This window comes from Leptonychotes weddellii, chromosome 4 (genome assembly GCF_054177405.1).
Source record: "Leptonychotes weddellii isolate Sample4059 chromosome 4, ASM5417740v2, whole genome shotgun sequence".
NCBI lineage: Eukaryota > Metazoa > Chordata > Mammalia > Carnivora > Phocidae > Leptonychotes > Leptonychotes weddellii.
Window position 1 is genome coordinate 87,667,577 of NC_138372.1, and position 13,776 is coordinate 87,681,352.

General features: G+C 35.0%; 1 protein-coding gene across 4 annotated transcripts in view; it reads right to left on the minus strand.

Moving 5' to 3' along the window:
- Positions 1–643: 643 nt before the first annotated feature.
- PTPN22 (protein tyrosine phosphatase non-receptor type 22) overlaps positions 644–13,776 on the minus strand; it is a 58,428-nt gene continuing 45,295 nt past the window's right edge. For 2 of the 4 annotated variants that reach the window (XM_081815702.1, XM_006728464.3), the window contains exons 17-21: positions 12,539–12,622; positions 12,175–12,290; positions 10,935–10,965; positions 6,268–6,342; positions 644–1,738 (exon numbers count right to left, since the gene is read on the minus strand). In XM_081815702.1, the coding sequence (XP_081671828.1) occupies positions 1,674–1,738; positions 6,268–6,342; positions 10,935–10,965; positions 12,175–12,290; positions 12,539–12,622 (371 nt within the window). In that variant the 3' untranslated portion in view covers positions 644–1,673. Of the gene's footprint in view, positions 1,739–6,267; positions 6,343–6,385; positions 7,419–9,834; positions 9,878–10,934; positions 10,966–12,174; positions 12,291–12,538; positions 12,623–13,776 lie in introns of those variants that run through there. The other 2 variants (XR_014144095.1, XM_081815703.1) reach the window with 2 other exon arrangements.

A 13,776-nucleotide genomic window follows, 5' to 3' on the forward strand; every position in this document is an offset into this window, starting at 1 on the left:
GTTTCATAGTCCCCTCATAACCTTTGTGAGGTAAAAGAATCTGCGGCCTTTTATCTTTGGACAAGCGATGAAATGAAGAGGAAAGGGGAACTTGATCATATGTAAAATGAGGGCGATTTGGGTTTAGAATCGAGCGGGGCCGCAGTGAAGACATTTTTTAACCTCTTCGTGGGCACTGCTATGGTTACAGCTACAGGCGTAACAAGGCAGGTGCAAGACCTGCCTGGGAGCCTGGTGCGCGCCGCCCCACCTCGCCTTCCAGCTACATCCCCTCTCATGCCTAGAAAGGTAGAGGGCCATTTATTTTGAATCCATCCCCACAGTGACGAAAAAATTCTAGACGGAAAACCATGTTTTTAAACTTTTTTAAATAAGGTTTTTTTTCAAGTCGCAAGTATAAGGTTGCATAAATTTGAGAGGCGTGTCTACCACAGAACATTCCAAAAATCGTCACTGTTCCCCAAGGTTGCTGCCCGGAAATTCATTCACAATTCCATCGTCAAGATCTTAGATTTTACCTAAGATTCTGTTCATATATTTGGCCCTTGATAAAGATCTTTGGGAATAATTGGTTACAATGAAGTACTCAGAAATACCACTAGTGCCTGGAGAAGTATTCAGCTAAATGAACACTACAGTAAAGTTAGTTTTTTTAAAAACAAAGTTTATTCGGCACCTATTGTGTACGTTGTACTACAATAAACCGGTTAACATGTCATCCAGTTTGCCCTATCATTAGGCTTCGTAATGAAACATGCTGTTTAAATATTTCATGTTTCTAAAAGTTAAAAATAAACTTCTAAGTTTTAAAAAAAACTTAAATCATTAGAACTCGGGAATCCTCTGTAACAATAATTACCCACTAACTTACATGTTACATAAAATCAGATTTGAAAACTCAGATTTTCTAAAAATAAGGCAGATCCATATTCATATAGGAAATTTTTTAAACCTCTGATTGGTTGGATATAAGTTGCACATATTTATGTAGGACCTTTGAAATGAAAAATGCTACCAAAAGATAGCTATTTTGCTGATTATTCTTCTTGACTTGGTAAATGAATAACTTTGGTTAAAACTTATCAGAAATGTAGTTGAACATCTTGTTAGTGGATATATCCAAATACAGAAATGATTTCTCTTTATTTACATATTTTATTCTCTTAAATCTAACTTCTCCTTTTCTTACTACTCTAGTTTTTCCACCTTTGGGAAGATGTGCAAGGTATATTACATTTAGGCAAAAATAATTCCCAGGGAATAGTCATTGTCACAAGCACAAGTCAGATTTTGTGAAACACTTTCTATAGTAAATCCTGGCAATGTAACATTCAGTTGAGATCCAGTTCTTAAAAATATTTTGAAGTTTATATTTATGTAGAAAAGAAGAATAAAAATAACTTCCAGAATGAAAAATAAGTCCATTCTAAAACTGTTTCTCATACACTGTTCTCTACATAAGTTCAAGTGACAAACTTATTTCCAGCCCAATATAAATGAGATGAAAACATAAAATTTCTGGCACTTATTTGAATATTCTTTTCTAATATTGCTGTTAACACATTACAGTGTCTTCATTGTTGAAATTATGAACATGGAAACCTTATTTTAGCTAATAGTATTCTAGTATTCTTATTTGCAGATGCACTTGCAGCCTATATTCCAAAGTTGTGTTAAATATTCCAAGTTGGTGGTGGTTTCCTTGGTCCTTTGGGTTTTGAAAAACGATTTGCAAAACCTGGGAACAAAAATAAAATTGAATGAAAAGTTTTTTAGTATAGAAATGAATAGATTTTAGAGTGTATTATAACATATGCAAGTACATGGACTTTTTTTCAAAAAGTTGGCAACATCTTTATTTTAATAATAGATTGTAAAGGCATAGTACTTAAGTTAATGCTTAAGTGATGACAGAATACTAATAACATTTAATTTTGTAGAACACTTACAAATTTAATAATGGTAATAATTAGATGAAGTGAAGAACCCTGGTTACAACAACCTTTGGTAATTCAGCATATACAGTTGACCCTTGAACAGCATTTTCTTTAGCTTATGTATACATATGGCAAACAAAATATGTGTTAACTGTTTATGTTATGGGTAAGACTTCTGGTCAACAGTATGCTATTAAGAGTTAAGTTCTGGGAGATTTTAAGTTTTGTAGATTGTTGACTACACGGGAAGCAGGGCGGCATCCCTATCCCCTACACTGCTCAAAGGTCAACTGTAATATCCTTTTTTTCCCAGTTTTATTGACATATTATTGACCTATAACATATGTAAGTTTAAGGTATACAACATGATGATTTGATACACGTATATATTGTGAAATGATTACCACATTAAGGCTAAATAATAACACCTCCATCCTCTCATAAGATAACCATTTTTTCGTGGTGATTACATTTATGATTTAAACTTTCAAGTATATAATACAGTACTGTTATAATTATCATGCTGTACATTAGGCCCCCAGAACTTATTCATCTTACAGCTGGAAGTTTGTATCCTTTGACCAACATCCCTCCATCTCCCCAAGCCACTGGCAGCCACCATTCTACTCTATATTTCCGTGAGTTTGGCTTTTTTAGATTCCGCATAGAACTGAAAACATACAGTATTTGTCTTTCTCTAGCTTACTTATCTCAGTATAATGCCCACAAGTTTCATCCATGTTGTCTCAAACAACAGGATTTCCTTCTTTTTTATGGCTGAATAATATTCATATATATATATATCTCAATTTATTAGTTTATATATATATATATATAAAATGTATATATACATGCTTTCTTTATCCATTCATCTGTCAGGTGGAGACTTAAGTTGTTTCCATGTCTTGTCTAATGTAAATAATAGTTCAATGAACATGGGGTGCAGATAGCTCTTCTGAGATAATGATTTCATTTCCTTTGGATATATACCCAGAAGTAGGACTGCTGGATCATGTGATAGTTCTATTTTTTTGTGTTTTGAGGAACTTCCATACTGTTTTCCATAATGGCTATACAAATTTACATTCACACCAGCATTATACAAGGGTTCTCCTTTTTCCACAGTCTAGCTAATACTTGTCTGTTGTCTTTTTGATAATGCCTGTTCTGAGAGGTGTGAGGTGATATCTCACTGTGGTTTTGATTTGCATTTCCCTGATGATTAGTGATATCAAGCATCTTTTCACATACCTGTTGGCTATGCATATGTCTTTTTCAGAAAAATGTCTATTCAAGTCCTTTGCCCATTTTTTAATTGAATTGTTTGGTTTTTATTTTTATTATTATTATTATTTAATTTATTTATTTGTCGGAGAGAGAGAGAGAGCACAGCAGAGGGAAAAGCAGGCTCCCTGCTGAGCAAGGAGCCTGATGTGGGACTCGATCCCAGAACCTGGGATCATGACCTGAGCCGAAGCAGATGCTTAACTGACTGAGCCATCCATGCGTCCTGAATTGTTTGGTTTTTAAAGTAATATCCTACGTCTGCATCTTTTCACCCACCACACACTTATAAAAAAAAAACAACAAAACTAGGAAATTTCAATTTCAGAAAAATAAGCACTATTGCTTTACAAAATTATTGTATTAAACTCAGTTATATTTCTACTTCAGCCCAGAAAGCACTCAGTTTACTAAGACATTCTGTTTGAAAGGCTTAGAAAAATAAACTAATAAACAATCCTGAAAAACTAAGTAGTTAATCACTTTTACTTATCTGTCTCCTTCAAACACTCCCCTCTGCCCCCCCCCCCCCACCACCACCACAAAAGGAGGAAAACAAGGAAATTTTGCACAACCAAGGAAAACTCTTTCTGGGTCCTTTCAAAAAGATTTGCAGGTTGATAACATTGTCTCAACATAGGACTTTTCTTTGATGATGGTATATTTTCAAGGTACTCTGGCACAGCAACTTTAGGCGCTCAAATTGAACAATGAAAGCTTTGAACAGAACTGATGAAAAGATCAGATGAGATACTTCTTAAAGCATCCAGCACAATGCCCGGCACATCGTAACTACTTAAGTGTTGGGCTTCAATCAGAACCACAAAAACGCTATACCAGAACTAGAAGAAAAGGAGAGTATGGAAGAGGAGAAGAAAAGAATATTAAGAACCCTACTAATACTAAATTTAATAATAGAACCACTAAATTCTACACCTGAAACTAATATTATACTGTATGTTAATTAACTGGGATTTATTTATTTATTTATTTTTAAAGATTTTATTTATTCGTTTGAGACACAGAGATACAGAGAGAGAGAGAGCATGAGCAGTGGGAGAGGCAGAGGGAGAGGGAGAAGCAGACTCCCTGCTGAGCCAGGAGCCCGATGTGGGGCTCGATCCCAGGACCCTGGGATCATGACCCGAGCTGAAGGCAGATGCTTAACCATCTGAGCCACCCAGGCACCCCTAACTGGAATTTAAATAAAAACTTAAATACCAGAAAAAAAATTTTTAATAATAGTGATGATAAAAAAAAATTGGGGGGGAGAAGCACACAGTCAAGTTCATGTACATTTTACTCCTTTGAGTGATAAAAAAGAAAAAAAGAAGGAAAAATATTTCAGGTTAAATAGTTTCATACACATAGTCACAAACTCATCTATTCAGTCCGGATATTTTGACTATAACCCAAGTGGACTGAGAATAGAAGTAAGAATATAATATACAAGTACTAAGTATCTGAAATATAAGGAACACCGACATTCAGTTTTTTTCACTCATCAATTCTGATAGTTTAGAACAATAGTGAGCTACCTTTTTTTGCATGTAGGCCAATTCAGGAAAAATAAAAATGTTTATAAACCACAAAATTTTTTAATTCACATTTAGATACCTTTTTAAGTAAAATATTACTGCAATTTATATTGCTTCCTTTCTAAAAAAAGAGCCAATGAAAGAGTTGTGCTTTTTAAGTAAGTAAATATTCAAATCTAGGCATATCTGAGAAGAAATAATATGGAGGAAGCTCTCTAATATTTTATCTTCATATTAGATCACAGACTGTTGTAAAGTTAGATGGGTCATGAGTTACTCAAGTGGTATCACAGATTAAGAGAAAAGGAAGCAAGGGAACGTTTGTGTTCCAGGCAAAGTTTGGTGCTTTTTTCATAGGTTATATAATAATCTATATGAATTTTTTAACTAAATGATTTCGTAAGAATAATTCTTTTTTCCTAACATTTTAAACCTTAGAGTTAATGTAATCCAAATAGAATTTTGCAGCCCAAGAAACATATCCAGAGATTCTAGTTAAATATTTGGCCAAAGTGGAATGAATAGAGACCATAATCCAGGTGTGGCAGAGATTGCTACCTTTCCACCAAAATCTTTCCTTGCTTCTTCAGGAATAGAATTGTATCTCAGCAACTGCCTCCCCAGCATTATTACATTTCCCACTCACTCTTGCAATTTAGATGCAGCACATGTCCAAATTCTCTCCAAGGGAATGTGAGCTGACATGATGTTGCCCCTTCCAGGCCAGTCAGTATCTTAAGACCAGGAGAGGAGGCCACACCTCTTACACATTTTCCTCTCATCTTCTTGCCACCTGCAATCTGGATGTGGCAGCAACCCAATTCTAACCATACAGACAAGGACGATACCACAGAGCAGCAGTTCTCAAGGTCTTGTCCTAGGGAATCCTAGGGGGCTCCCAGACCATTTTAGGGGTTCTGCTTTTTAGGTAATTATAATTTCTAGTAATAATAGCCTATATTAATTACTATGCTTCTTACAGAAATTTGTAGTATATGTGATAAAGAGTATCTTAAAGAGTATCATGAATTTATGTCATATAGAATAATAGGGTGCTTAAAATAATATGAAATTATTTTAAGTTTATAGTTAGGGGCAGTGGGGCAAACAATTCCTTTAAACTGTCAGAATTGTGCTTCAACTCCTATGTAGAATGAGCAATATAAGATTAGATAGCAACTGTTGTTCTTATTATCATGCCTGTGTATTTTTTATAACTTTGATTAGCTAGGAACTAGAGTATCATAGCATCTCAGAATTTCTTCATTTGGCTTTGGCTAGTCACATTCATTTAATACATGCCAACAGAGTCATTTGGTTGCCTAGCTTCATTTTCTGCTATGCCAGGCATTTCAGTCCTAGGTAAGATGTTAAGAGGTAGCTAAGGTCAAAAATGAAAAGATAAATTGCATGGAAAGAATATAAATATAATGACCTATACATCAAATTTGAATCATACTCTAAGATAAACATTTTTTTAAAACTCTGTTGGAAAATAACACACATACCAAAATTCAGAAAGGAGCTGGAGCAATTTGACTGAACGGCGTCTGCAGACTTGTTTGGGGAAGAACTACAGATACCTAGAATCAAAAGAAAAAAATGTAAGGGAAAAAATGAAGACAGACTCCGATTACTGTTTATCAGACCACATAATTTGGAAATTAAATATTTCCTCCAAAGTAATACTCCCAAATAAACATATTATTATAAAATATAACAAAATATAGGTGCTTATAAATGGGTTAACATATAATCTTCTCATTTTTGTGTGGGTATTTTTTTAAAGGGTTTTTTTTTTTTTTCCTTTGGAAACATTGCCTAATAAAGCCCAACACTAAAGAGAATCGCCAGAGTATTCAGAAATAACATCCATTACATTGTGAATCAACTTCTTGGGGGATTCACATTGTGGTTTTTAATTTAATTTTACTTTGCACTCTGATCACTTTTTTTTTTTTAAGAGAGAAAGAGCGCACCCACACAGGGGGCTGGGGGAGGGGGAGGGGCAGAGGGAGAGAGAAAATCCTAAGCAAGCTCCACCCTGGATCTCTCAGCCCTGAGATCATGACCTGAGCCGAAATCAAGAGGCAGATGCCTAACCGGCTCAGCCACCCAGGCACCCTGGCACTCTGATCACTCTTAACACGTTTTTATTTTTTTTAAAGATTATATATTTATTTATTTGTCAGAGAGAGAGAGAGTGAGAGAGCACGACAGGCAGAGGGAGAAACAGGCTCCCTGCTGAGGAAGGAGCCCAATGTGGGACTCGATCCCAGGACCCATGACCTGGGCTAAAGACAGATGCTTAACCTACTGAGCCACCCAGGCATTCCTCTAAACATGTTTTTAATTAATTTGTTTTCCATATGAGTTCATCCATGGCACATCTATGGTTTTTCTTACAAGTATCCTTTACTCCTGAGTATCTTTTTTCACTTTCCAGTGTATCTTGTCCCCATTATAGATGATTCTAGTTAGGCCCAGAATCTCCCAAAAGCATTGTTACATTGCTTTGTTTTGCTATTTTAGCTACTTACAGGTAGGTTTAAAAATATGTTTCTCTTCCCAGCACTTTAATATATTCATGTAACAGTTTCCTGCCCAATTTTAAAAACAATCCAGTGAAAACATCATCCACGTTTTGCATGTGCACTACCTAGCCGTGAAAAAAGATAATTTCAGGTTTGTATAAACCTTCTATAAGACTTTGTGTAAAAACAGCATCTGATTAGGGAGAAATTATTAAATATTCACCTTTTTTAGGTATTCAACATTTTGAGTGTAGAGTGTAAGGACTGCATCTATGTTTGTAAACACATGCCTAATGTTAGGATTCAAAAAAACCCTCCCTCTTCATGGAGGTACTTGAGTATGAATCACTAGAGTACATAGTGAATTTCAATCAGATTGAACTACAGTACATATTTATTGAATGCCTATTATGTGCCAAGCATTGAGCTAGGCACTTAGGATACAGACATGAATAAGAAGTGAGTGAAGGTGAGAAAGTTCAGGACCTATCAATCATCATTAAACTGCATATGAGCTGAGGGTTGTATACATCCTTCAGAAAGAAAACATTGTGCCCAAAGGGAATGTTGGATTTGTTTTGTTTTGTTTTTTATCACAGGGGACAAAGATTCTGCAAATACATATCAAAGGGAACTGCTATTTTGCATATTGGCTTATCACAGTTTGGTTTGCTTTTTTTTTTCAAAATGGCAGTGCCATATGGTTGAATTTAATATACTTGTAAGTACCTGGTTTTGTTAAGTTATTACATAAACAAGACTGATTATCCTACAATTTACTTTTGTCATTTAATGAAATATCTTGGTTTTTTTCCTGTGGCAGCTCCGGTAGAACTATATTATGTCATAGGTATTTTTATGCTGCCTGCCCAACATTAATTCCTCCTTCTGATAACAGAACTTGAGTTTTCCTTTAGGAAACCACCCCTCCCCAATTTTCAGCTCCCATACTTCTGGTGAAGTTGATTCTCGTCTTAGATCAAGGAACTGACCTATGACTAGGGCTAATTTTCAGTTGGTACATTGCCATGGTCATACCAGTTGTTTAGGTCTGACCTCATTTCTTAGTGGTCAGTGTCCATGTGTAACAATTGTTAAATATTTTAATAATAGTTAACAGTATGACAGTATGACACTGCTCTGCTTAATCAGAATATACTGGCAATAATTGGTTCAAGGATGAACAAATGAACCAAACCAAGACAGTCAGGCCCAATTAGCCCTAGTCATCAGACTGTTGCTTGAGCAACCAGGAAAGAGCACACTTTTTTCCATCACAAGCCTGAAACCACATGGTGAAAGCCTCCCCATGAATGAGCAAGCACAGAGTAAAACAAAGCTGAAGATAATGGAATGAGATTAGGTCCTGATTATATCATTTGAACTCTTGGTTACCGGCCAATGAATTCCCCTTTTCTGCTTAAGCTAGATTAAGCTGGATTTTCTATCACTTGCAACTGAAGGATACCTGAGTAATTAATGTTTCCCACCAAAAGTAGGCATCTGGCATCCTGGTCGATAGCTTTAATTCTTGTCACCCTATAATTCACTCTCCACACAGCAGCCAGAGGGGTCTTTTTAAAAAACAGATCATGTAACATCTCTGCCTAAAGCTCTTCAATGACTGACTTCCCCTTGCACTTAGAATAAACTCTAAACTACTTAACATGACCCGTAAAGATTTAACTACCTTCTCCCCCACCTCCACCATCTTGTTAGCCACTCTTTATTGCTCTGTCCTCTTAATACCATGCAGCTATGATGGCTTCCTCTCAGCTCCTACAACACACCAAACTCACACCTCTGTGCTGTTGCATATGCTGTTCCCTCTATCCGGAGGGCTCCTCTCCCCACTTGTCTCCTGCCTGGCTACTCCTACATGTCTCAGGTTTAATCATCACTTAGAAAGGTCCTCCTGGACCACTCTTTCCAAAATAAATCCCCTTTGTTATTTTCTCTCATAGTTACCCTCTTGGTTTCCTGCACAGCATTTATCACCATGTGTTATTATGTACGTATCTGAATTGTTTAATATCCGAATCCCTCACTAGACTTAAGTTCCACAAAGGCACAGCCCAATACCTGTTGTGTTTGCCATCATATACCCAGTGCCTTGCAGAATGCCTGGCACATAGTAGGCACTCAATGAATATTCAATGATTGCGTAACACTATGCTTAAATGCCAGCTTAAAACACCAGATGAAGAATCCTCATTTTATTAAAAGTAGGACCAGCTTTAACTACAGACCAGTTAGAGATCCAGGCGAAAGGGAGAACATCTGGACTTCAGGAGTTATGAACCATTTGGAAGGGTAAGAGGACACATACCCAAGTACAGGCAGATAAATCTAAAGCTTCAGGATATTTTGAGGGCCAGATATTGTTCTTCATTTAAGGACAAAAGGCCAGAGGATGAAGGCAACTGAGAAATTGAAATTAGCTTAGATCTAGAGAATGATCTGGGAGGTCTTATTTAGAAATAAGATTCAGAATCTCTGAGAGTCCCACCACATATTGAATCTATGCCAACCTAAATTTACCTGAAGTTTCTGTGTCTTTGATATCCCCAAGATAGGGTTGGGGCTATAAAAAAAAAAAAAAGTTTTTTTTGTTTTGTTTTGTTTTGTTTTTAAAGAGAAAGAAAACGGTGTTTCATTAGCTAAGCTGTTCAAACCAACCTGGCTAGCTATTCAAGTCAGTCACTTCTTTGTTTTGGGCTATTTTATTTCCCCTGTTTTATACTACAGCTTTCTCTAAAATGTTTAAATTCTCTTTTGACTCACATTAGAGGAAAGAGTATATTTTCCAGTCCTACTTTAGCCATCATAGGTGAGAAATCCTTGCACTTCTAAGATCAGGTATACTGTCAATGAAAACAGGCTAGCACAAGTTTATTGACAGGGAAGTGAAGAGAAAACTTAGCAGAAATAGGTAAGATTCAGCTATAAACCTTCTTATATAGACAATACCATAAATTATGTTTTCTCAGCACTCTTTGTCCCTCCCTAAAACACCAGTATAATTCCAAATAGCTGTTTGGTCCTCGATGACTAACCAAGTGGATCTAATTCATAAAAAGTATATCACTATTTTTTAATATACTTTGTAGTTTTAAATAAGGATTTCTCAGATAATCATTTTCCCACAGTTTCAGGAGTCTTTCGGTTTTGTTTTCATTACAATTTGGCAAAAATAATAAGCAACAGACTTATGGCTAATAATACTTGGCAAAAATGGAAACGTGTCAATACTTTGCTTCTTTCATTAAATCAACACATTTGTTTCACAATATGCTTTGCTGTGACTATTTTCAAAGAAAATACATCTGAGGTTAGATTGCTAGGAATATTAAATAACGCACTTGTATGACAGCATCTTAGAATGGATAGAAAGTGCCAAACATCATATTATTATTCCTGTCTGTTACACAGAAACTCCCCCTCCCCTTATTCCCCTCCAATATTAGCACTGTGGAGCCTCACACGCTACGAGGCCTGGGAGTGATCGTTCTGATACAAAAGGCCCTAGCAAGGCTCTGTATAGGAATAATATTGTTAATGTTTTCACAGAGGGGTTATATAAGGAAAAATTACATAATTGTTAAAGTGTATGTGTAAAAAACAAGTAAAAAGAAACTTACTCTTTTTCACATTTCTCAAAATTTTCAAGCTCTACAAAAATGAAAAGGAAAATGTTAGTTTTTTCTTGTTTTCTTATGAAATCCAAAATAGTTTAATCAAGTAGAAATATAGACTTCAGTTGAAAGGATTATTTTCCTTAAAAATAGCCTTCAAATGCACAAAATTATTTTTCCATCTTGCTATTTTAATTCAGTGCAAAGTCTCCACTTGATTTTATCTTGCTATTTTTTCCCATCCACATAAGAATCACTCTATGTATTTAGAAGTAGTGCTATCACAATATCAGAGAAAAAAGGAGTTCCTACTTTTCTTCTTTATTAGGACCGTTCCGGAAACCACAATGGCTTCCGAAGATAGCTGTAATATGCAGCCATTCCCACTCTAGCCAAGAACTTCTGCCAATCATACTCTGAACTAAATTTACTAAGGTCCACTCCATACTGTTACCATGCTACTTCCTTCTCCGTCCATTCAGCAAACCCACTCTGCCTCCTTTATGGTGAAGTCCCTAACTTATCTCTTCCAGGAACCGACCCATATTTCTTCTTTTCTTCACATACCTCGGCATGTATTTTTAAAATCTGTTCCATGGTATTTTGTTCTTTTTGATATCTTCATGTTGTTTCTCATATAGGCATTCTATTCCAATGGATTAACTGTCCTCTTTTCAAGGACAGGTAGATATCCTTTAGGACATTTCTACTTTCCTAACACCTAACAGAAGTGTATTTTTCTATATAATAGATATTTAATAAATTCTTTTTGGGGGGAATTTTTTTTTTAATTTTTAAAAATAAATCATTAATTTATAATTCAAAATATTGTAGTCAAAATGCTCCCATCTTTGTTCTCCATCTACCCAGTTTCTGATCCTCCCTCCACAGATAACCATTATTGTTCACTTCTTATGTATCCTTTCAGAGTCACTTATAACATATAATACAAATATAGATCATATTTTCTACCTTTTAAGGAAAAGTTAATAAATTATAAATAAATATACTGAGAGAGTCCTCATTCCTTTTTTAACTATCTAGTATTTCATTATATGCATATACTATGATTTATGACTTATTTAAACAGTTACCCTAATGATTAACAGTCTTGTTGTTTCCAATCAGCTCTTCTTATAATCTAATTTCCATCTTGATTCTGGCAGCAGGGGAGAGGTGGAGGGTGTAAACACCTTCAAAAACGAAAAGACTCTGGCATGTTTCTTAAAACTCCCATCTTTTTTACCTTAGTCCTTGTGAAACCTTTTCCAGGAGTCTTCAATGTCTGTTTTGAAGATGTTGAATTTTCCATGGTATTAGGACAACTAGTAGAATAAGTCTCTATAGGCTGAGCCTGCATACCTTTAAAAAAAATATTTTGTTGCATAGCTTGTTAAGCCTTTGGGATATATATAGTTATATATTCAGTAATTCTTAGCTTGGCTTTTTTATGTATTATTTTTACAATACACTATGGGTTTTTTAAATGTATTATTTTTATCTCATTTAATCATTCTTTATACCTTTACCATTTAGGTCCTACTTTTTTGTTAATCTTTTAGAAGTCTCATTTTTATAGCTTTTTTGAGAGGAATATACTGGTCACTTACAATCCTCATCAGCAAGAATGAAGGACTCCAGGGTTCTTTCTGGGAGTGGAGGTGGCGAGGGAGAAGAACGATCTTGATGTAGATCTGTGATAAGAAGAGCAGACAACAAAAGAAAACAAAACAAAAATCCATCAATTAAAAGTTAGAAGTCAAAACCCCTTTTTGGTGTTGTATAACTGTTCCAACTTTTCAATATTAACCTACAACAAGCAAATAAAAAGTAATCTGAACAATAACTGCAGCCTCAAGAATTTTTTGTTGTTCTAGCTTTTTAGCCAATCAGTCTGTGATGCATCAAAAACTTGTACTCCTTTAGGAAAGTAATTTTCCAAAGAAATTGAACTTGAAATTAATCAAGCTTCTGGTTCTAACTGCCATTTTACATAGAATCCTATGGGGATAGCGTAACATGTTAATAAATAAAACCATGAGAATATAAACAACAAAAATCCAGAATATTCACAGTATTTAGGACAAATGACCCATGCTCTTCTACAAATAAATGGCATGAGGAAATATAAAAAGAAGGGAAAACTGTTACAGATTTTAAAAGCCTTAACAAATATATAAACCAAATGCAGTGTGTAGACTTTGAATCCAGATGCATATAAACCAACTGTAAAAAGACATTTTTGAGGCAATTTGAGAAAATTGAATAAATTCTGGATATTAGATCGTATTAAGGGATTATTGTTAATTTCATTGGTGTGATAATGTTATTATGGTAGGCTTAAAATGTGTTTGGAATTTTCCATTATATAAAGAATTTTAAATAATAGAGCTATTTTCCCACAATAAAGTCCTAAAGATACAAAGGGTATATGATAATCTCATTATACAGTGCTGAGTATAATTACGTACTATATTAATGTCTTTTGAAACTGAAAATGTGGCTCAGTGCTAGAGTTTCACCTATCTTTGGTCTTTGGGTTCTTTAGGCCTTAGGATTTGTCTCTAAAGCAAGTTCTCTTGTTTCTTTCTTATACACCAGGTGATATGCAAAAGTAAAGTACAACCCTTATTTCCAGCACCTTATATAATACCTGGTATACAGTAGGCACTTAATAAATATTTGATAACTACTCTGAAGTTGCTTATCCTCTTCCAGTTTGCTGTTAGAAAATACACTGAGAACTAAAGCTAACTTGCAGTTAATGATATCCTGCCAAATATCTTCCTAAAATACCACTTTCATCTTTTTTTATTTTTTATTTTTTTATTATGTTATGTTAATCCCC